Source organism: Molossus molossus, unplaced genomic scaffold, assembly GCF_014108415.1.
Source record: "Molossus molossus isolate mMolMol1 unplaced genomic scaffold, mMolMol1.p scaffold_m16_p_11, whole genome shotgun sequence".
In the NCBI taxonomy this organism is placed as follows: domain Eukaryota; kingdom Metazoa; phylum Chordata; class Mammalia; order Chiroptera; family Molossidae; genus Molossus; species Molossus molossus.
Genome location: NW_023425346.1, coordinates 102,911,594 through 102,935,650, shown reverse-complemented (window position 1 = coordinate 102,935,650; position 24,057 = coordinate 102,911,594). Strand labels below are relative to the sequence as shown.

At 51.6% G+C, this 24,057-nt stretch overlaps 1 protein-coding gene across 1 annotated transcript; it reads right to left on the bottom strand.

Annotated features, from left to right (window-relative positions):
* Positions 1 to 445: 445 nt before the first annotated feature.
* SPP2 (secreted phosphoprotein 2) lies at positions 446 to 12,274 on the bottom strand. Its single transcript, XM_036253367.1, has 7 exons — positions 12,199 to 12,274; positions 11,992 to 12,116; positions 9,610 to 9,732; positions 8,154 to 8,261; positions 2,006 to 2,060; positions 952 to 1,002; positions 446 to 465 (listed from the first exon to the last, which is right to left on the bottom strand). Exons 1-7 carry the CDS (start codon positions 12,254 to 12,256, stop codon positions 446 to 448), a joined length of 540 nt encoding a protein of 179 aa, XP_036109260.1. The 5' UTR covers positions 12,257 to 12,274.
* Positions 12,275 to 24,057: the final 11,783 nt, after the last annotated feature.

Below are 24,057 nucleotides of genomic sequence, written 5' to 3'. Positions count from 1 at the left end.
CTCTAAAATCAATAAAGAAAATGTTGTCAGCGGGGTCACGCTGGTGGAATAACTGTATATGCTTTCAAAGCGATAATCTGGAGAAGATGTAAAACTTAGGCTTTCTTTCTTTTTCTCAAATCGAGCCTCAGATTGTAAGCTGTAGCACTTGCAAATGCATTGGAACGTGTCTACTGAGGATCAGACGGGGAGCTCACATCTGTTCTATTCACCGTGACGGAGAACTCTGGACAAAGAGTGCATTTCGCAATTCTTTTAGAAAACAGCATGGAAAAAAACAAACAAAAAACAGAGATTTACTGCTCAGCAGAGCTGTATCAAAGTCCTGTCTCTGCCACTCACTAGCTGGATCAGAGTCCCACTCTGGCAGCACAGCCTCGGGCGAGTCACAGAAACTAGGCCTCGGTTTGCTCATCTGCAGAATGGGAGGGGACACGGGGCTGCCTCACAGGACGCCTGTGAAGGCTGAAGGAGAAAATTGTGGCGAACAGTTAGCACGGAGTAAGTATTTCGTGCAGACAACCAACGCCATGAGTTACTGCTCATTTCTCCCGTGTGGGCTGGTTTACAGAGCTATCACAAAGACCGAATCAGCAAACTGATCTGTAACCGGGAGAAGAGAAATAATGGTAATTTTGTCTGCGTACCACAAAACGCAGTCGAGAGTGGAGGGCAAAGGGAAGATCAGAAGAATTTGGGTTGTTCCGAAAACGCCCCAAGTGGGGCAGGGAAAAAGGTCCGTGCCAATGTCCCAAGCCAGGTTTGCCGTTTCGCTCCCTGGCAACGTGAGCGCGTTTTAATGCCGCGAGCGTCGCCTCCGAGTGGCTTGCAAAGCACGTTCGTGCAGTGCGGGGCCACCTTTCGTTTTCAGGGTCATCTCTAGGCAGCGACTCCCGCAGTCTGGCTGGATGAGGACAGGCTCTGCTGACCGAAAAGGAAACGGCCACTTACCAAGTGACCGCTCGTAAAACGGTTGGCTTCGGGGTTTCTCAGGGCCGAGACCTGTAACACAACAACAGCCATCAGGCCTGGCCGCTTCCGGAACAGTCTGTGACTGCGTTACCGATGCCCCAGGTGAGCCTCTAGACAAGGCGACAGGGGGAGATCACCCACATGCTTTGCTACCATCAGCGCCAACAGAGAAAAGCCTCAGGCACATCGAAGTGGCTCCATCGCCGCAGGACACTAGCCCATCCCACGGTCAGGGAGAGGCCACACCAACAGGAAGGGAAGGAGAGCCCTCCCTCCCCCCACCGAGACTCGGAAAGGGATGGTCGGTCTGGTCACGTGGCTGGAGGGCTACCCTGTCCAGCCGCAGACAGACAAATGAGCTTCAGTCCGGATCCTCCCAGCTACACATGGTCACATGCCTGTGCTCTTTGACAGGTCAGCACCAGGAGGGGTGAGCAAGCATGTTCAAGCTTGCAGACCCTCTCAAGGTGAACACCAACCTCTGCCCTGACTACTGGACGGAGGTGTGGGGCCATCAGATGCGACCGTGTGTGGAAAAGCTCTGTGTAAACGCAAATGGGCCCCAAATGAAAGGTGGTGTCGCTATCGCCTCGTGTGAAGAAAGAGACAAGAGCCCTGGCCGGTTTGGCTCAGCGGTTAGAGCGTCGGCCTGCGGTCCAGAGAGACCCAGTTTCGGTTCATGCTAAGGGCATGTACTTCGGTTGCGGTTTGTCCCCGGCCCTGGTTGGGTCGTGGGGGTGGCAGCCACTCGATGTGTCCCCTTCATATCGATGTTTCTCCCTCTCTCTCTTCCTCTCTCTCCTTCCCCCTCTATCTGAACAAAAAAATGGAAAAATGTCCTCAGGTGAGGATAAAAAAAAAGAAAGAGACAAGAATAAAGGAAAGAGTTTATTCTCTGCAGTGACTGTCATTGTTCAAAGGCCATGTATAGATAAGTTTAGTTTCAAATGACTCACGAACAGAAAGCTTCAGGATGAAGTTGTTTCGAGAAAAAAAAAAAAAAACCTTTAAAGAAGAACAGATCTCAGCTTACCAAGTAGATAATTGTTTCTCCATGTAGAGGATCCTAAGATACCCCCAAAAATCATCTGCATAAACATAGGCATCAGTACGTATCAGCACATGAAAGAGAGAAAAAGGAAAACGCTATAAAAATGCAACTCGCACCTGGAGGACTGTGCTGAAGCCAACAAGACAGTGCGTTCTGCTAAATGACTCTAGGGGGCGCAAGCATGGGTGTCTGAGAGCGAATGCGGGGAGAGCAAGTCATGTGAAGTTTAAACTGACTAAAATGTTTTCCACTAGACCAAGAATGCCTCCCAAATGCCGTGGACCTAAACGACGGAGGCTTGTTAGGTGGACTTGCAGATGCACTGTGTTTAGGTCACATTTTGGAGTTTTCTCTCTACGAAGTCAGCACACGTGTTCAGTTAGGTGCGCACAGCAGCCTTCGTGAAGCTGAAAGTCTGTGTAAAAATACATGTGGATAAATGCTGGTGGACAGAGACAGGACTTGGGGTGGTGAACACACAATACGATCTACAGATGACATGTTATAGAACTGTACCCCTGAAACCAATATCATCTTATTAACCAATATAATCCCAATAAATTCAATAAAAAACACATTCACAAGAAAACCTGCACGTGGATGCTCATAGCATCATTATTTATAATATCCAAAAGGGGAAAATAACCCACATGTTGACCAACTAATAAACAGATCAATCAAATGTCATATATCCACACATAGAATATTACTCAACAATATCACAGAATTAAGTATTGACGTAGGCTACAGGGGGTATGGACCTCCAAAACACGATTTTAAGTGAAAGAAGTCAGTCACAAATGAACACGTATGATTCCACTCATGAAATGCCCAGCACAGGCAAATCTATAGACACAGGAAGGGTATTAGTGGTTGTCGCCTGGGGAATAGGGGTAGGGGATGAGGGGGGGACAGACGGACAAAGTTACTGCTCATAACCAGGGGGTTTCCTCCCAAGACGATGACTACGCTCTAGATTTAGGGTGGCAATGGTTGTACCACTTTGTGAATATACTACCACCACTCAACTATACACACTGAAAGGGAGAGTTAGTTGTACGGTATGTGAATCATATCTCCATAAAGGTGTTATTTTTAAAACTAAGGACACATAGCTAAGCCAGGCCAGTGGGAATGATGCCGAAAGATATCTCCAGCTGGACCCTAAGAGAAATACTCCTTTTCCTCCTGAGTTTAGAGGATCGGAATGTGGTGAGGCTGGTGGAGCTACTTCCTGCTACAAGGAGAAAGGTCATGGCAATGAGGGAGAGGGGGAGGGGGGAGGGGAGGATGAAGGAGAACATGAATGTGGCCCAAAGTGTTGAAGGTCCCTAAACTGAGTGGTTCCTGAGGCCAACCCCTCCCTTTCCTTTATGGGAATGTGATACATGAAACTGTCTTATTTTGGCTCAGGCTACCTCTAGCTGAATTTCTATCTCTTGAAACGGAAGATAGTAAATGAAGGAAATGCCTGTCACCTCTTGTGCCCTGAGCTCAGAATTTCTGTCTAGTTATTCTTCCTCAGTTTCTCCCTTTTGGACTGTTTTTGAGGTCTCTTGGCTGTACCCCAGCCAGACTTCATCCCATCCACTGCGAATCAGAAGGATTTGTCTCGAGTCAAGTTCAGTCACCAACTTCCAGGTGTTAGCATTGCGCCCTTGATGGCAGATGTACCATTGCGTGACTGACGGTTCCACACACCAGGTGGAGACCTTTCATCCTCTACACGCTCCTCCTTCAAAGTGAAAAAATAGTGCAAACTACCTACAATTCAACTATCCGCTTGATGAAGAAGAGGAGACTTTCAGCAAATTTAGAAATGTATTCTCTCAGATTTCTTTACAGCTCTTCTACTTCTTTAAATTATGTAGTAGAAAATCCAAATTTCGTATGCTCAAGACAGTTTCTCTCATTATATCCTTACCAGATATTTTCCATTTAATCTAAATCTTTGTTTATCATCATTTGAATTTTCACTCCTATTCAACATGGCTTACATTTTTCTTCACACTATATTCCTTTTCCTGGAGATTCTTTTATATTCTACATGTTTGTCAAGTAATCTGTATTTTCATTACTCTTGGATTTTTTTTTTTAAGTTTTTTTTTTTTCCGATTGCCCACTTCCAACCATAGCTTATTTGTTCTGTGTCTAAATTCATCCAGTTATTATCTTTCGTGTTTGTAGTATCACCATTTATTTCACTGAAAATGGTTAGCAGCTGTTCTCTCTTTTTTCCTGTTTCATGTAAGAAATCTATGTCAGAGTTTCCAGGAATTACTTTAAATCTCCATCTGCTCTCTTTTAATTTAAGGAATTCTTTTTTAAAATTTGCTCAGAATTCTTTACCCTCTCCTATCCTTGAGGAAGAGTTTATGTAAGAATCTTGTTTGTCTCCGGGGCTAACCGAACTTAACATCAGCGTCTTCTTACAAAATGTGGGACTGGGAGAACGGTGAGTGGTCCTCCCTCTGCAGCGAGAGAGATTCGTGGCCCAGCGGGTGTGCACCAGGAGGTCGCCAGTTCGATTACTGGTCAGGACGTGTGCCCAGGATTGTGGGCTCGACCTCCAGTAGGGGGTGTGCAGGAGGCAACTGATCCATATTTCTGTTTCTCCCTCCCTCTCCCTTCCTCTCTCTGAAATCAATAAGAACATATTTTTTAAAAAGAAAGAATGGTCCTGGCCAGTTTGGCTCAGCAGTTAGAGCATCAGCCTGCGGTCCAGAGAGACCTGGGTTCGGTTCCCGCTAAGGGCACATACTTCAGTTGCGGTTTGTCCCCGGCCCTGGCTGGTCGTGAGGGTGGCAGCCACTCGGTGTGTCCCTTTCACGTCGATGTTTCTCTCTCTCTCTCTCCCTCCCACTTTATCTGAACAAAAAAATGGAAAAATGTCCTCGGGTGAGGATAAAAAAAAAAGAAAGAACGATTTGTGGATTGCCCAAACACTTAGAACTAACTTCCCAAGTCAGACATGCAAAAGAGATTTTTAGAGGACCACTGATTGAATTAATTTTGATTGTGTCAAAGGTCATAGAATGAACTAGAATTCATTTCTCTCAACATTCACTACTAACTCCTACCCCAGTCAGTGTTCTCACTCGCCTGTCCCGCCAGCCCCCCGTCTCTCTCGCCTGTCCCGCCAGCCTCCTGCCTCTCTCGCCTGTCCCGCCAGCCCCCCGTCTCTCTCGCCTGTCCCACCAGCCCCCCGTCTCTCTCGCCTGTCCCGCCAGCCTCCCGTCTCTCTCACCTGTCCCACCAGCCTCCCGTCTCTCTCACCTGTCCCACCAGCCCCCCATCTCTCTCGCCTGTCCCGCCAGCCCCCCGTCTCTCTCGCCTGTCCCGCCAGCCCCCCGTCTCTCTCGCCTGTCCCGCCAGCCTCCTGTCTCTCTCGCCTGTCCCATCTGGCCCCCATCTAGTCTTAGCTTGTTCCAGTCTACTCTTCACTGCCCTACCAACCACCCTTTAGTAGCCCCATTGCCATTAGGATCAGCCGGGATGCTTGACATGACCAACGAGGCTTGTCTTGACCTGGCCGTCACTCTGTCCTGCCCACCCTCCCACCTCTCCCCACCCTGATTTTTGCTCATTCCAGTCATGGATTTCTGTCCATTTCAGTCCACCAGCTTCTCTCCTACTTCAGGGAACTTCCTCATGATCTCCCTGTGCTTGGGATTTCTCCCCCCCCTCCCCTCCTGTCCCCTCTGGCCTGGTGTCTACCCGCCCTCCAGTTCCTGGGTCGAATGTCAGCTCCCAGGGAAGCTCTCTCTGCCCAGACACACTCTCCCATCCTCTCATTTCTTTACTGATTTGAGAGAGGGATGAAGGGAGAGAGAGAGAAAGAAACATCGATGAGAGAGAACACCGATTGGCCGCCTCCTGCATGCCCCCCAATGGGGACTGGGCCCTCAACCTAGACATGTGCCCTGACAGGGAATCGAACCGGCGACCTCTTGGTGCGTGGGTCGAAGCTCAACCAGAGAGCCACACCGGCCGGGCTCTTCTGGGCGCTCTTACATGCTCCCAGATACTTGTCTGGTAACCCTGCTTAGCAGACAGCACCCAGACTCGTCTATAAACTCCACAAGGGCCTTGTCCTGCTCCTCACGGTCTCCCTAGCTTTTCCCGTGTAAACCACAAAACCAGAGCCCACGAGATGCTCGGCCCGTCCCTGGGCACGGGCAGGGAGCGTGAGTGTGCTCACTGTGAGATGTATCTGCTCTCCAGGCACCGTAGTGACGTCTATGAAAGGAAGCCCTGGGTGCTGCCCTAGCACCACAGACGTGGGATCCCGCGGAGATAGCCCCAGAAACCACCTGGGTGTTGACCCTCAAAGCCGTTGTGAGCAAGATCAAGCAGTAAGGTTGTGCTCAAGTAAACACTGTGTGGAGAAGGCCTGATAACCCGGGCAAAGTCCGGCGGGCACCAATAGCCCCCCTGTCACGGGAGTTCTGCCACCACATCCTGACCCTTCCCTGGTGCTGGACACGCCAGGCGATCACTTCGTGAGTCATGTAAATGTGTAGTCACCTGTCCACCTGAGACTAACATGTTATATGTCAACTGTACCTGAAAAATAAGATCAATAAATAAAATGGGCTTCCATACAAAATATTAAAGTGTATGTTAATAATATGACAATGTTAATTTTTATGTATAATTTTTGAAGTTTAAATTGTATATTCTTCGTTGTTGTTGTTAATCCTCACCTGAGGATATTTCTTCCATTGATTTTTAGAGAAAATGGAAGGGAGGGAGGGAGAGAGACACACTGAGTGGTTGCTTCCTTCCCACCCGTGCCCTGACCGGGACCGATGATTGAACCTGCAACCCGGGTACGTGCCCTTGACCGGGAATCGAGCCTGCGACCCTTCACAGCCCGACACTCTAACCGCTGAGCCCAACCGGCCAGGGAGAAGTTTTATACTCTTTTAATGTAATTTTCACTACACACTTAAATCTTAGAAAACTGAATAAAAATATGAGTAGATAACCAAAAATTAATAAAAATACCAACTGTATACTGATAGAACTGCTTTTCAAAAACCTGCAAGAATATTACCCCCAATATGAATAAACAAATAATATAACAGCTACGTTTTTATCCCTAGTTAGAGTCATATCATGTGCCAGACAATTTCTTCCCCAGTTTTTAAAAATTCATTCAACAAGTACTTAACCTACATCAAGTATCTACCCTACACCAAACAGTGTCCGAAACTGACAAAAATAAACATTCAGTGCACAGACAAGAATGCAATACAATTTCAAGTCAGAAACGTGTCTATTGTTAATCTGACAGTACTGTTGCCACTAGATCTCAACGCGACCGGAGGGAAAAGCGTGGCCCTCTGTTCCCTGCTCCTCTCTCTCGCACCAGACGCTGGGCCAGGTCTTCCGGGCCCATCAGGGTCCTCGCTTTGGTCAACAGCCTATCGGGTGGGTCTTTACTCCTGGCATCTGTTCTTTCCTGAGGATGAGAAGCTGCAGGTCATGAAGGTTAGGTATCCTGACCTTGACCACAGAGCCGCAAATAATTTTGAACTCCAGTCCAGCAAAAATATCCCTCTTTGTTCCACGAAACCACGGGACCAGCGAGTGGCATACTTAGATCTAAAACTTTTTAAAATATGTTTTTATTAATTTTTTAGAGAGAGAGGAAGGAAGAGAGAGAGAGAAACATCGATGTGAGAGAGAAACATCAAACGGCTGCCTCCCACACGCCCCCTGTTGGCGATCAAGCCCACAACCCAGGCATGTGCCCTGACTGGGAACTGAACTGGGACCTCTCAGTCCGTGGGACGATGCTCAATCCACTGAGCCACACCAGCGGGGCAGATCTTAAACTTTGAGCTCCCTGTTTCACAAATCTTGGGGAAACAGAAAAAGATAGAAATAGATTCAGATGGATAGATAGGTAGGTGGATTGATACAGACAGAGAATAGGCTGGAGGATGTAATGGGTAATGACACTGAGATTGTAGGTAAAGAAGGGAGAATCCGGCCGAGTCAGCAGAGCTGTGCTTGCCCATGCATGGGTGACGTTCCCACTGCACCGTTACAGCAGCCTGCCACAGCCTCACACCGACCCCGGGAGGCGCCGTCCTGGAGGACACCAAGCCCCTGGCCATACCTCTTCGCTGCTGTCAGACTCGGAGCTGGAGGACCAGCGGCAGCGAACCCACACGTCCTGCACCTGCTGGGCAGACATCCGCACTGTGCTTCTGCAAGAGGCTGTCGGCTGGAAGACACAAGCCATGAGATGCATCTCCAGCAGCTCACCGAAGGGTTAGCACCCGGCCAAGACTCAGGGATACTGTAGGGCTGGACCAAATGGCGCAGACAGAAAGGAAAATTTCAGAGCAGCACTTTGGTTTTCCAAAAATGCACATTTCTCAAGACCGAAGGAGAAACGAATGAAAAATGTAAATATCTCTTACGCACTGGATACCTTAGGAGTCCCGCGAAAGCAGACACTCCCTCAAGAGCACCAAGGGAGCTGCCCTGAGTTTTCCCCACTCGAACCAAAAGAAGTGGGAAGAACCCAAACGTTCTCCTTTGGCCTCGGATTTCATTGAACAGATACGTGACGCTTGGGTTGGGGTCCTTCATAAAGCGGAGTCATGGCATAAAGCTTCATGAAACGAATAACAACACAAAGGATTCCTTTTTAGAATGTATATGTCATGGAGCAACCCCGACATACACTGGTAATGTACAAACGCCCGAGAATGTGCACATTCCAACACAGAGGCCTTGGAGAGCACGTGGAGGGTGGATGGTGCTGCTCCTGGGTGCACACCACGTGTGGGACCACGTTCTGGTCACTGGAGACACACAACCGAGCAGGCCGTGGTCCTGACATTTATTCCCAATGGAGCCTGAGCTGGCGGGGGAGACATATTCTGCAACAGTTCAACACAAAATAACGTGACACTCACGGTTAGTGGTTTTTGGTTTTTTTTTCCCTCACTCGAGGGCATTTTTGCATTTATCTTCAGATAGAGTGGGAGGGAGAGAGGGGAGAAGAGAGAGAGAGAAACATTGATGAGAGAGAGAAACATCGACTGGTTGCCACCCCCACGACCCCAACCGGGGCCGGGGACACACTGCAACCGAGATACGTGCCCTTCGGCAGAACCGAACCCAGGACTCTCTGGTCCGCGGGCCGACGCTCCAACCGCTGAGCCAAACCAGCCAGGGCTCGTGGTTTGTGTTTCTAAGTGATTCTAAGTGGAATTTGCAATGTCTCCGGGGTGTCTGTTTGGAGTCGTTTCTTCTCATTCACTCTGCCTGGAGCCATCATTACATCCCCATTTTCACGAGCAGGGCACTGAGGCAACAGGGTTAAATAGTTCGCCGGGATCATTCAGGACCACGTACTCCAGAGCTCAAGTCCTCAGCCACTGGGCCACACTGCCCCACGCGGGGAACACGGCATGGACACTTAGTGCCCCCAGGGTGGCCAGGGGACAGGCAGTGGCCAAGCTCTCAGTGGGACACCAAACAGGCTCCAGGTCATGGAAGAAGACGAGGCGCTGCCTCATGTTCGTTTCGGGGCTGGGGGTGGCCCTTCTCCCCACACTCACCACGTAGTAGCCTCTTTGGAAGTCACAGGTTGTGGGGTCTTCTCCAGAACCCCTCCTGCACGTGGTCTCGCGGATGCTGAACTCTAGGTCCATGCTCACGCCGCTCTCCTCCAGGACATGAACCTTCACAGAAACAAAGCGTCAGTTTGCGGCTGATGCGCGTCTGTCCCTGCCCCACGAGAAAGCAGCGTGACCGAAGCGTCCCCCAGGAAAGACAGCTGCGTCATCCTACAATCTCCTGGCTTCACGCCCTCACTCTGAAGACCAGAGCAAAACGTGGCCTGAGGGAGGAACCAGGTCTTTGTCCCAACCCCAGGGGAGTGTCATGTCTAACGACTTACATTTACAGTCGATTCTCTTTATCCCCAGGTTCCATACTTGCAAATTTGCCTACTCGCTAAAATGTATTTGTAGCTCCGAATTTCATTACCCAGAGTCACGTCGCAGCCATTCACGGACATGTGACGTTTCCATGGGAGGGGCCTAGGGAAGGTCTCCTGACCAGTGAATGTGAATAATCGGGAGAGGCCGGAGGGAGGCGGGAAGGGGCAGGCAGGAGGCCGCGCACGGCCCCTCTGGATCACGCGCTCATTAAGGGTCACACACACGCACACGTCAGTGTGTTCGTGTGCAGGTCCTGTGTGTCTGGGCTGCGGCTGCACCAACACGACACACACGCCGGAATGCGCCCTGGGCCCTCCTCCTCCACCAGCTCGTCTCCAGGCCTGACTCCATGGCGTCGGTAATTGGCTCTCTCAGGACCCGTCCTCATGTTCTTCTCATTTAATTAATACTCACTTTCCGCCGTCATGAGCACAGCTAAATTATAAGCGCACTTAAACTGTTCATCTGCGGGTCTGGCAAGAGGACCTGCTTTCCCCATGGCGCAGCGAGTTCATGAAACGCAGGACGGAAGCCAGAAGAGCAGGTGCGCCAGGAACGAGGGGAACCGAACCCGGGACTCTCTGGTCTGCAGGCAGACGCTCCGACCGCTGAGCCAAACCAGCCAGGGCACGGGGTGTGGGAGACCATTTGTATGGCATCCATCTTGTTAAGTCTGCTCTGCTGTCTCCAGCCCCAGGGCGGGGTCTCTCTGCGTGCAGTGCCTGCATTCCTCTAGATAATTGTTTACTCCATTCTTTGCTTATCATTTGTTCCACCTGGGGTATTTACTGGAGTTTGCTTCAGGTGGGATACTCATGAACTGTTTCACCTGTTTTCTCCTATATATTATGTGACCTCCCCCTGAGTAAACGAGACTTGATCAGAATCCTGTCTTGTCTCCATTTCTTGTGTCTCTTGTCCCTCCTCATCCTCACTCCCCCTCTAGAGTCCTCGTTGCTCGACCTGTGGGACGGGTCACGGGGGCCTTGATTCTGGCCCAGGACTCTTCCAGAACGAAAGCGCCCTTCGGTGAGACCAGACGGCCGGCAAAGTGACCGCCCTCTGGAGGACAGCCGGGTCCGGCCGCACCCCGCCTTGAAGCATAGCCCCTGGTCTTCATGACGCGTGGCCCAATTGGAAAAGACAACCGACCGGGACAGCTGATTAATTCCCTGCGACTCTGGGAATGGGGCGCCGAGCCAGTTTCCGAAGAAGAGGAGTCAGGAGAAACGCACTGTATTTGGAGAGGGGCTGGGAATCCATCCGCAAGCCCCGAGCTCTGCCCGACCAGGAGGAAACCAGCCAAGCCTGCGCCGAGGGGCGCCCAGCCCACGGGAGCACCTCCCTCCTCCCCCTGCTGCCTGGACTTCAGGGACCCTATCCCAGCGCCATCTGCACCCAAGCTGACTCGAGGGCGTTTCTGCCCCTCTTTGCACGGGACGCCTTCTGGCGGTGAACCCCGGGGGCAGGGAGGCGGCCACGACCCGCTGCCGTGCTTCTTCTCCCTCCCGTGTCAGACGTAGTCACGGGAACCAGAAAACCATCTTCCCTACCTCCACGCGACCAGGAAGCCGACCCTGCTGAATCGACAAAGGAAGGGGATTTCTTTGGCTCAAAAGCCGGTATTTATTTCCCATAAATATTAGACGCAGAACTGCTGAACTTGAAAAGGCTCATTTCTACTGAACGAGCAGTTCCTAATAAAGGGTCCCCAGAGGAACGGGGGACACGGGCTACACAGGCAGGGTGCCGGGCGGGAAACCTCTGGGCCCGGGCGAAGGAACCAGTGGGAAGCACCAGGCCCAGAGTCGGCCCTGAGGAGCTCCAGGCGTCTTACGGCAGAATCGTAATTAAATCCTGTCCAAAGAGCACCTGAAAGAGGACTCGCTGTTACCATTTTAAACGGAAAAGATACACAAAAGCAGACCCAGCGAACTGACCGAAGGAAAAGGCAGAGAGCAGCAGAAAGCGGCGTGGGGGAGGGGAAGCCGAGCTTACTCTTCTGACGGCGCTTCGGGTGGCCCGGAACAGGTAGGGGCCCAGCGCCCGCGAGTTCACCTCCGCCACCGAGGCACCCAGGGCGGCCCGCAGCGAGGACAGGTCGTAGTCATACACCGGGAAACCTGGACACGCAAGCACACGGGACCCTGTGAGTCCAGGGGCACCGGCCAGGACCCCGCGGAGGAAGCGGAGCTGAGTCTTTACCTGCACAGGGCCAGCGGCTCGTTCCAACGACAAACATGACCAGTATCTTGAGCATCATCTCCTTGCTGGGAAGAGTCATTTTCGTTCAGAGCCAGGGACCGCGTCCCTGTGCGTCAGGAGGTGACTGTCCCCCCGAGAGCAGCTCTCTTCAGCAGGTGGGACCTGGCTTGGGGCAGCCTGGAGCGTAAGCAGGGACGATCGATCCAGGGTGAATATTTACCACTGCGTTTTTCTATGGAATGGGGCCAGGTGGAGGCCACTTTTGAAGTTGCGACCTCAACATGGGACTTTAGCCCGCGGCAAAGACACCAAGAGGTTGGGGACTCGTGTGCGCTATTTGTGTGCTATTTGCTTTTCTTTTTTTTTTTTTTTTGGTTAACCCTCACCGGAGGATATTTTTTGATTGATTTTTTTAAATAGAGTGGAAGAGAGGGAGGAAGGGGGAGAGAGAGAAAAAAACATCGATGTGAGAGAGACACATCAATTGGTTGACTCCCGCACGACCCTGACCGGGGCTGGGGATCGAACCTGCAACCCAGGCACATGCCCTTGACCTGGAATCGAACCCTGGATCCTTCAGTCCACAGGTGATGCTCTAACTACTAAGCCAAACTGGTCAGGGTTGTTTTTCTCTATTTTAATTCCATCCACATGCACAGCTTATTTCTCTTTGTTTTAATTCCATTTTTGGAGGGAAGGGGTGGTGTATCTTAGTTTCAACAAAACATTATTTTAGATTGTTGTCAGTTTAGTCCTCTTATGTCCCTAACAATCTTGCAGTTGATTATTTATGAAAAGTGTATGTTTATTTCAAGGTCTTTCTGCAAATTATAACTGCAAAGAAGATTATTTAATCTATAGGACTTCCTGGACAGGAAGATGTTTGCATATTGATGGCTCACACGCACTATAAAATCCCAAGGTAGTTTGTGAACCATTAACGAGAAGAGACACTTCACAGTCAATGCAGTCCACGTGACATGCAGGTCCTCGTTTTTAGAATCCACGCATAAGGAGCTGCATTGTGCCGGGGCTCCACACTTGTCAGGAGCGGACCCCTGGTCATGGTACACAACCACTCTGAGCCTCAACGTCCTTATCTTTAAAATGGGCAGAAATGTTTATGATGTATGACTAGTAGGGTTTACCAAAGAAACGGAACCAACAGGATGTTTATATATATAATGTTTATATAGTTATAATATGTATTACATAACATATATTATGTCTATATACATTTATGTTTATAGATGTTATGTTATAGGTATTTATGTATGTGAATGTGTGTGTATGTGTGTGTGTGTGTATATATATATATAGATAGATAGATATAGAGAGAAGGGGGGAGGGCAAGGGAGTGGGCCTTTAAGGAATTGGCTTACACAGTGGCAGAGGCCAGCAAGTCCTAAGTCTGCAGGCAGGCCATCAGGCTGGAGTTCCGGGAAGAGTTGCAGTTCTGGTCCAAAGGCTACCTGTTGGGAGAATTCCTTCCTGCTCAGGAGGTCAGCCTTTGTATATTAAAGCCTTCAACTGATTGGGTGAGGCCCACCCACATTATAGAGAGTAATCTGCTTACTCAAAGTCTATCAATGTAAATGTTAATCTCATCTAAAAAATATATATATATATCTTCAAAGAAACATCTGGACGATCTGACCAAATATCTGGGCAGCATGGCCAAGCTGACACATATAATTAACCATCACCTAATGATTAAATCTCAAACCCTTGAAAGAGTGCTTGGCAGATTAGTTGCCCAGTAAGGGTAGCTGCTGGCAGGAATTCAGTTCCGCACGCATTCCCAGCAGCTGCTAGCCTTAAGGCCGCGGGCAAGGAGGGCGGCTCAGTGAACGTGTCCTCTCGCTCACCCTGCTTCCGCCAGGCAGACTCGCGCCAGCGCAGGAGGCGTCCACTGCTGTGAGGACCGTGGAAATGGTGGGCACGTGGGCAGTCCGCTCGCTCCTGACCTCAGCCCCCAGGTGGTCACGTGACTCTTGAACTAGCCCTGGAAGGATGCAGAGGCATCTAACAGGAGAGGTGGAGACTCGGGCCAGGGACAGAGCACAGAAGGGAGGCCACTGGGGAGGGGACGTGGTGTATGGCGGTGACCTTCGCGAGAGGCCGGCCACGCATTGCGGCCAACAAGAAAGAGAGTAGAGTGAACATGACAGGTGAGTCTTAGAGAAAGTGCCACGATGCAATTTTTAAATTATTGCTACTACGTAAGGCAACTTGGTTGATTAATTAAAATATCGCCTCTGTTTTGCCTGCCCTCTGCACAAAGGTTTCCAGTCATGCTTCTGACGTCACATACGCTCTGGATCACACATATTTACTCCCCTGACCCGAGAAGGTGTTCTTTCTACAAGTCTCACTCATCAGCACATTGGTGCATGAAATCTCACCTGGACAATCTCAGCGTCTGGGTGCCCATTTGCCCCATGCTGCGCTCTGGGTCCAGCAGTCTCTGGCTTCTCCTCAGACCTCCCTCGTTCCCAACTACGTTCCAGCCATGTGTGCTTGGAAGTTCTCTGGGGACACCAAACGAATTCCATGCCACAGCCGTTGTGCCCATTATTCCTTCCAACAAATAATCGTGACATTTTTCTTGATTTCCCCAAGTCCGTTCCATCCCAGCCTTTGGGTCTCTGCTTCCATAGCGCCTCCTCAGAGATCCTCCATGACCACCCACCTGAACGTCACCCCCCTCCACCCTGCCGCGTCAGCTCCTGCTTCTTCCTCCCGAGCACTCTCTCTGTTGTGCTCTTGATGTCTTTCTCTTCCAGTAGACATCACCTCTAGGGGGCAGAGACCATGCCTGTCCCCTGTACACAGTACTGCAACACCCAGATAGGAACAGAATTACACATTTGTGGAAGGAAGGAAGGAAGGAAGGGAGGAAGGGAGGGAGGGAGGGGGGGAGGGAGGGAGGGAGGGAGGGAGGGAGGAAGGAAGGAAGGAAGGAAGGAAGGAAGGAAGGAAGGAAGGAAGGAAGGATGGATCACACTTGGTCTCTCTGAACCTTAATCCAAGGTCTTCTGTTGGGAGCTGGCAGTGATCCCTGGTGTATAAAAGGTGCACAAAGGCTGAGCTATGAGATATGTCCACCAAGATTTGTAATTCTATTACTCTTAACCTGGTTTGAACTTAATTCCATTAGAGTCTTTCAGATTTAACTATCAACAGCATCTGGCTCCAAACTCCAGGGTCTCATTAAAGGAGCGGTAATGATCAAAGTAATTGCAAAGGAGATGAGGAGATGGAGACAACAATACAGCAATGCAGCCAGCACAGGGCTGTTGGTTTTGCTTGCAGCTCGCTGGTGCGTCCCTAGGTCATTGCAGTTCTCAGATGTCCTTGCTCCAATAAGCATGGGCACCGGGCGTGCCGAGCAGGCCCTGGTCAGGGCTAAACAGTGATGCTCTGGAAATGCCTCCGCAGAGCTCCGCCACGTCCACTAGCCCAGGAAGACTGCGTGTAAGCCGTCCACTGAAATTCAGGCCACAGGGCCCTCTCTCATGATTCTGTTTCCTATCTGCAGAAAGTGTACGCATTCATTCCAGTGGAGTTCTGCTGTTCCAACAAACGTTATTTAGTTAAGGTAGTAAAAATGATGTAGCACTAAGTGAAGAGGTTTTATACAGTCCCTGGAAATGTATATGAAATTGACCATAGGAAGCTTAACAAGCAATGAGGAAAATGTTGAGTAAGAACAGGTGGACATCCCTGTCATAGACTCATAAGATTCTTTGCTGTCATCTTTATCTCTTCTCTTGAGATTGTTTCTTTTCATTTTGCTCATCTCTATAGTTATATTAGTTAGGAAAAGTCACTAAGTTTGGAGCAAATGTAAACCACATCTTTATCTGATCATAAACCACACGTCGGCAGCTGTCTTCCAGCTTTTTGTAAGAACGTGGTTTCTGAACTCCTGAATTCCTGTCTCCAGATGCACCTTGACTGCCTATAATCCTAACCCTTCCAAGCTCTGGAAAGTCAGCAGTATTGGTACTTTTAATTTTTAGGGGATGATACGTTTGCAAGCAAAGTAGCCTCAGAGGTTCTCCAGCTGCAGCACTACCTGAAAGTCTCACACCCAGACCCGGGTTTGACTGGCCCTCCACATGGTTCTGATGCAGACTCAAGTGTGAGAACCACTGGTGTGGAGCAGTGATTCTCAACCAGGGCGAGCGTGCCCTCAAGGACATGTGTCAACCAGTGGAGACCATGTGGGTCACCAACAACTAGAAGAGAGAGCGCTACGGAGCATCTCGTAGGTGGAAGCCAGAGATGCTACTGAACATCCTATGAAGCACAGGACAAAACCCATCACCAAGAATGATCATGTCCAAAATTCAGGAGTGCCAAGGTTGAGAAACCCTGGTGAAAGGCAAGAACTTTTGATCAACGGCCCAAGTTTTAACTATGGCATCCTACTCATTTTAACTTACTTTTTAATTTTTTTTTTTTTTGGTGTTGTATGTCCTATAAAAATTGTTATTTTTGTTTTAAATCCACTGAACTTGTTTATGGTTTCTTCTACTGTCATCTCTAGAAGAACTTCCTCCAGTTTAAAATCCTATAAATATTTACCTTTATGTATGATTCCCCTTTTTACATTTTAACTATGCAATGCATTTGGAATTAATTTTGATAAGTTGTAAAGTAATGATTTAATAATGTCTTTATTGTAGAAAACTTGTTATGTCTGGAACATATAGAGTGACTTCTGTTTCCTGACCAAGTCATGACTGATAAAAGGATGTTCTCCACCAAAACAAGAGAATTATTAAAGCAAAAGGAAGGATCAGTTTGAATCAGCTTCATTTTCATGTGGCCAAAAATTCAATACCAGGTTAAATAAGATAGAAGTTTATTTCTTGCATTTGAAAAAAGAAAAGTGTGACCATAAGCAGCCCAGTGCTATTTGGTGGCCCTCCAACTATCAGGAACCCAGATTCCTCCAAGATATTCTTGTCATTATGGCCCCAAATGGCTGCTAGGTCTCCAGCCATCACAATCTATTCCATGCAGCTCATTGAGGAAAGAACAAAGAAGGAGGGGCCTCTTCTCTTTAAGGACAATTTCCAAAGGTCACACACATTACTGCTTACATTTATTTGGCCAAAACTAAGACAGAGCCGATCTACTTCAAGGCAGACTAGGACATGTGATCTATTCACTGGCTAATAACCTTTGCCACCTTCAGTTGTTGGAAGCAGAGGGTTTATGCTCCAGAGGTGAAGGGGACCTCCAGGAAGACACCTGTGCGGGAGGCCAGAGAGCAGCCCTGGAAAAGAGAGTCCCAAAGAAACGATGAAATCCATAGAGTCCCTCATAAGGAAACTGGAAAGACATTTACACGTTTAGCGAAGATTTTGAAATTGAATTTCTGATGAGTACAGGAAATATTAAGCAAACTTTTTAAACAATGCATTGTTATTTCGGGGGGGAAGGGCTTTGTTCATGAAAGAATTATCAGTTAGGAAAGTTTTGGTGACGGTGTGGTCATAGTCCCCCAACCACAGTAGCGTAAAACAGTAAAACGTATCTTTTGCTGGAGATCCATGCTCACTGCCGGTCGCAAAGGGGCCCTCCTCCTCACAGGCATCAAAGACCCAGGCTGATGGAGTAACCGCCTTCTTAAACCTCGGTGGTTAGTAATACCAGATGCAAAGAGCCCCGGAAAATCTCACCCCAGCCATCAGATTCTCTGGAGCTTGACGGTCAGACCTGGTCACATGACTCCCCCTACATTCAAAGAGACCAGGAAAACAGTCCTGCTATATGCCCTCGAGGTACAAATATCCTAAATAATTGGCACAGCGCTGGTGGCGACCACAAAAGGAAATCAGATGTTGCCGTGAACAGTATTTATCCCATCACGATCACATCAACACTGAACACTCAGGGCTGGGCGGCTGAAGGTTCTGACCTTGTGTATTGCATGGAGGTGGGGTGAGGGTAGGGCAGAAAGCACTGCACCCTCGTCTTCCACAGCAGGGAGTCAGAAGAGCTGAGCGATCACCAAACTGCAGTATGATTTAGAGATACGAGAAGAGAAAAGCAGAACAAACGGGCAAAAGACTTCTAAGTGTTTGCCTCAGTTCTTAGTGAGGGTGGGGGTAGGGCAAGACTGTAATTGTTCAGTATAAGCCTTGTGGTGCTTTTCAGTGTTTAAAAATATGTCACGCCCTGGCCTGTTTGGCTCAGTGGTTAGAGCGTCGGCCTGCAGTCCAGAGAGACCCGGGTTCGGTTCCCGCTAAGGGCACGTACCTCAGTTGCAGTTTGTCCCCGGCCCTGGTTGGGTTGTGCGGGTGGCAACCACTTGATGTGTCCCTTCACGTCGATGTTTCTCTCTCTCTCTCTTCCTCTTTCTCCCTCCCACTCTATCTGAACAAAAAACAAAAAAATGTCTTCGGGTGAGGAAAAAAAAAACAAAAACAAAAAACAAAAAAATACGTCACATATTATTTGGGAAAGACAAGAAATTAAGTGTACATTCTCAAGGCTACACGGAAATGCCGCACGCATTTAACAGCGAGCACGTCCTCTCCGAGTGCACCGCCACGCACGCCATCCTCCCGAGGAGAGGGAGGAACGCAGAGTGACTGATCCTTACCTCCCGAGGAGAGGGAGGACGGCAGAGTGACTGATCCTTACCGAGGTCTTGCCACTCAGCTCCGGGTGCTCAGACCTGGAGCAAATCCTGGGTCTTGTTTCCATTTCTACAACCAGCAAACAAACACCGTGTAAGAGCAAAGAAAACGAAAGAACTCAATAACCACAGTGGAAGGATAATTAGCAGACATTTACACTCCTACTAATCACGTTTTAACCCTGTGCCAACCCTTTGGAAGTATAATAGCACTTCTATAAAACTGGAATCCAGATCCTTTTAAAACAACATACTGTACTTCCCTGCCCCGCCCGGTTTGGCTCAGCGGTTAGAGCGTTGGCCTGCCGACCGAAGGGTCATGGGTTCGATTCCTGATCAAGGGCATGTACCTGGGTTGCAGGTTCGATCCCCAGCCCTGGTCAGGGTCATGTGATTGATGTTTTTCTCTCTCCCTCCCTCCCTCTCTATCTGAAAATCAATGAAAAAATATCCTCAGGTGAGGATTAACAAAAAAAAATTTAATTAAAAAAAATAAACAACATGCTTTCCTTTTAAAAAGGTAAATGGAGAGACATGTTCGCGGGCTCCACTGCTGGGCAGCTCCAGAGATTCACCTCAAAGCTTCTGTGACCGTCCCGATCCCTGGGTTGTCCTGAGCCTCGGGAGTGAATGAGATAGCAAAGATTTTTCCGACCTGGGAAGGTGCGGACGGTCTCAGGCGGTCATTGTCCAGCACGGGCTTCTTTGAAGAACACGAGCTGGGGGCTGCCTGGAGATGAGCAGCTGCCCCGGCCCCTGGCTTCCGGACGGGAGGCCCGCGCCAGCCGCCGGGGCTGAGGGACGGCTTTGCGTGGACTCCCACGGAGGACACTGCTGGCGGTCACGCGCCTTCCCGGACGGCTCGTCTTCCTGCGGAAGGCTGTGATGAAGACGTTGGTGGGAGAAGACTCCGAGAGAGAAATGAAGACTCTCCGTAGAGGTGTGGGGGTTGATGTAGAGGCAGAGCCTGCAGGGAAGGCAAAGGCTCAACAGGAGCTGGCGGGACCCCTCCTTCCTTTGACGGAACCCTCTCCGGGCCTCCTTCACGGTCAGTTACCCGCCCGCGGGCAGCCCAGGCCCAGCTGCGCTCGGCTCCCCTGCCCGGGGCCTGCCGAGGCTCGGGGACCCCTGACCGTGCCGTCAGCTGTGCTGGGGTCTTAGGGCACCTTGCTGTCTCCCTCATCAGGGCGTGGACCCTCTGAAGACAGCCCTGGTGTTCATTCCAAATAACTCAGGGCTGTTGGATGAGTGAGCGAGTTGGGGTGAGGGAACTGGACCGTCATGACCTGCTCCATATTGCACGGGTTCCTGAACACGTCGACAAGGTATTTCTCCTGCACTGGCCGGGGCGGCTCAGCGGTTGGAGTGCGGCCCCCAGCCCGAAACCTCTCAGGTGCAACTCGCCATCCAGGGCACGTACCGGGGTTGCAGGTTCAATCCCCAGACCCAGTCGGGATCATGCAGGAGGCCACTAATCGCTGTGTCTCCATCACTCGCTGTTTCTCTCTCTCTCTAAAAATTAATGGAAAAATATCCTCGGGTGAGGAGTAATAAAAATAAAATTAAATTATAAAAACAAAACAAGAGTTATGTGTCCTAACTCCTGATCCAGGGCTCTTTCTGCGGCTCTTGACTGAACCGCAAACGCCTTCCCTCTGAGAGTCCCCGATAAAACGCGGCCAGCTGTGGAAAACATTAGTTTAACCACTTGAAAGGGCTTGAGCATAGATTAAAGACCTACGAGGGGGAAAAAATTACAAAAGGAGGAGAAACACGGCCAACAAGAACCACACTCACTGCAGTTGTTAGGGAGCCGTGACCCCGGGCACGTGGCTGTCTGCGTGGAAGGGTCACAGGGCTGCTCTGGTGGTGTTCATCCGCTTCATGTCCCCAAAAATCTAAGGAACAGGCGGAACGAAGACAACGTAACTGCGACTCTAATTAATGTCGAGACCTGGGAAAGGGCTGAGATTTCAGCCAACATACGACGGCGTGGATACTGGGCCAAGACCGAACTGCTGTGTAGGAGGGTGAGGACAGGCTGTTCCTCACCGTGGGCAGGTACCGGCTCCCCACGGACTCCGAGCCCAGCTCCCACGGCGCAGCAGGAGAGCTAGATCCACGCAGTCAGCCACGTGGCTGAAGGAGGACCCTGACCTCAGGGATCTGGCAGCCTTTCGAGTGGGCGGGAGGCAGGCCGGCCCTTTTCTCCAGAGGAAGACGGCGTGTTGGACGGCCAGCAGGTCCGTCCCGTTTAGACGGGAGACATTCCCTCTCCCTCCCGAGGCTGTTCATCGTGCGGAAGTCCTTGAGTGGGAGAAGCCAAGGCTACGTGCCGACATGAGAACCCAGGGGACACGCGTCCCCGGCAGTCACGTGATCTACTCGTCCACTCACCTGCTGGCACCGGTTGGACTTAAAGGCCAAGCACGGAGCTGCTGGATGCACACACGTCAGGGAGCAGCACACCCAACAAAGGTCCGACTCCAGGGAACCTACTCTTTGGTGAGGACGCTAGGCCGTCACCCCGGAGCCCACAAACACACGCGATGACAGTGAGGAGGCACCTGGGAGGGCCCAACGGCACTGGAGAGGCGTGTCATGGGGGGGTTGCAAAAGTGGGTCACGGTGCAACCGGGGGTAGGCAGTCAAGAAAGTCTTTCCTGAAAAGTGGGGCGCGGGATGAGGGCTGAAGGAGGGCGGAGTGAGGGAGGTGGGACGGCCCAGGCGAACGGGGCGGGATGGGCGAAGGCCCCGGGCAGGAGTCATGTCCCCTGAGTGGGACACTGAGCCGACCGGGCAGGCCGGGAGGGGACGGCGAGGAGGGGAGGACCGGCCGTGACGACAGGGACGCGGTCTGCGAGGACTCAGACCGGGAGGGACGAGGTGAGCACCACGGAAAAACAGGGCAGGGGCTCGGGATCCGGAGGAGGGGCAGCGTGAGCGAGTAGAAATTCTTCGGTGGGAAGGAGTCGGCTGAAAGACGGGAAGAGGTGGAAGAGAAGTGAGACCGGACGGTGGGTATGAGAAGCTCCGAGGGAGGCGCGGCGGTGGACTGGCTGGAGGAGACCGGTCCACGTCCGGGCTTCCGTGAAAGAAAGGGCAGCGGCCAGGCCGGGTGTCGGGGCTGCAGGTCTGGCGGAGAGCAGGTGGGAGGCTCCGTGGGGGGGGAGGGGAGTGAGCCTGTTTGCCAAGCGGAGATCCAGGACCATGGCGGTGAAGGGAGAGGTGAAGGGGTGGTGGCCAAAGGCCACTGCAGGGTGGGACCGAGGACAACTAGAGGGTTGCAGGCAGAGGGTGTGTGTGCAAGCACTCGTGCACACTCACACACGCGCACGCACACACGCAGGCTCCCTGAACTCCCTCCCTCCTCTCCACTGCCTGCCGCTCGCCCTCGCTCGCCCTCGCTGCCCCCTCACCAGGACCGCCCCCAGGACGCCGGTGTCGGAGAACCACGCCAGCATCTCCCCAGGGGCCGCCGGCAGGGAAAACGCACCACCGCCATCTCTTTATGTCTGTCCCTGCATCCCTGTGACAGTCACAGACATGCACTCAAAGGGACCCAAAGGGCCAGGAAGAGACGGTCCGTCAGTGTTCCGACCAAAGGTGAGCTCAGCCTTCCTTTATTCCGGACGGCCACGTCCGAGCACTGCGGAGGGGACAGGCTGGGCACCGGAGGCGTTCCCCGCGTCCTTCCTCTAAGGAGGGGGTGCAGGGGCCCTCGGACTGAGAACGAATGCGGCACGCCCGAGCCAGAGGCGGGCAGGGGAGCTTGAGGACAGTGAGTGTTCTTCCCTCTGCGAGGGCAAAGTGCTCCATCCAAGCCAACGCGCCAGGCCGAAACAGGAAAGCCTCCTCTGTTCCACGGGGGAGAAACTGTGGCACAGACGGATCCCAAGAGGAACCCTCACGAAGAAGGGACCTACGTCCAGGAGTCCGGGGCTGGAACGTGGAGGCTCCCAGGAGGACGCAAATTGTCCACCGACCCGGAAGCAACCGTCACATGGAATGAGATTCTCCTGCTTCCGGACCCTCCACGGACAGGGGCGGCAAAGCGGGTTTCGGGGGGCTGGTGGGGCTGGCGGGTGGGGAGGGCTCTTCAGGGAGCGGAGGGTGCTGATGCGCAGCGCCTTGCCTGAGCCCCCTGGGGTGGGCTGTCAGGGGAAGCCAGGGGGTGCCGAAGCTCTGCTCCCCGCCCTGCAGCCAGGAACTCCCCGGTGTCTTCGGTTCTGGGGGTGCCGAAGCCCTGCTCCCCGCCCTGCAGCCAGGAACTCCCCGGTGTCTTCGGTTCTGGGGGTGCCGAAGCCCTGGTCCCCGCCCTGCAGCCAGGAACTCCCCGGTGTCTTCGGTTCTGGGGGTGCCGAAGCCCTGCTCCCCGCCCTGCAGCCAGGAACTCCCCGGTGTCTTCGGTTCTGGGGGTGCCGAAGCCCTGCTCCCCGCCCTGCAGCCAGGAACTCCCCGGTGTCTTCGGTTCTGGGGGTGCCAAAGCCCTGCTCCCCGCCCTGCAGCCAGGAACTCCCCGGTGTCTTCGGTTCTGGGGGTGCCGAAGCCCTGCTCCCCGCCCTGCAGCCAGGAACTCCCCGGTGTCTTCGGTTCTGGGTCACTGCAGGCACGTGCTCAGAGCGAAGCTTCCACGAACCACCTGATCCGCCTGAACGGAGCCCACAGCCAGGCCAACAGGAGCGCATTTCTGGAACAATCCCAGAGTGAGGCAGATTCCGGCCAGGCAGCAGGAGCGGGGGGGGGGGGGGGGTCCCACTTTGCAGCAGTATTGCTGGTATCAGGAGGTTTGTCTGGAGGACATGAGAGGTCAGATCCGAGGCGAAAGCGAAAGCTCTCTCCATCCACCCAGAGGCCAGTTTCTCTGTATTCTTCACTCATCTCGGGAGAAAAACGGACCAGACGTCACCACCGTTCGCTGGAGTGACAAGACGGCGATGATGAGGGAAAGGAGGTCAGAGGTCAGAGGCAGCCGGGGCAGCGCAGGGGCAGAGGCGGCAGGGACACCTGGCTTCTACCCGGGGGGGCTGGAGTCAGGGCCGTGAGCACTATTAGCACCTTTGCTCTGATTGAAAAGCAAGAAGGAAAAATGAGCACGTGGAAATCCCTTCATCCATACAAAATCATTGCCAACACCACTCCCCACCTCAAAACTAAACAAAAAACAAACACAAAAACTACGAAGCTCCTAATTTAGGAGG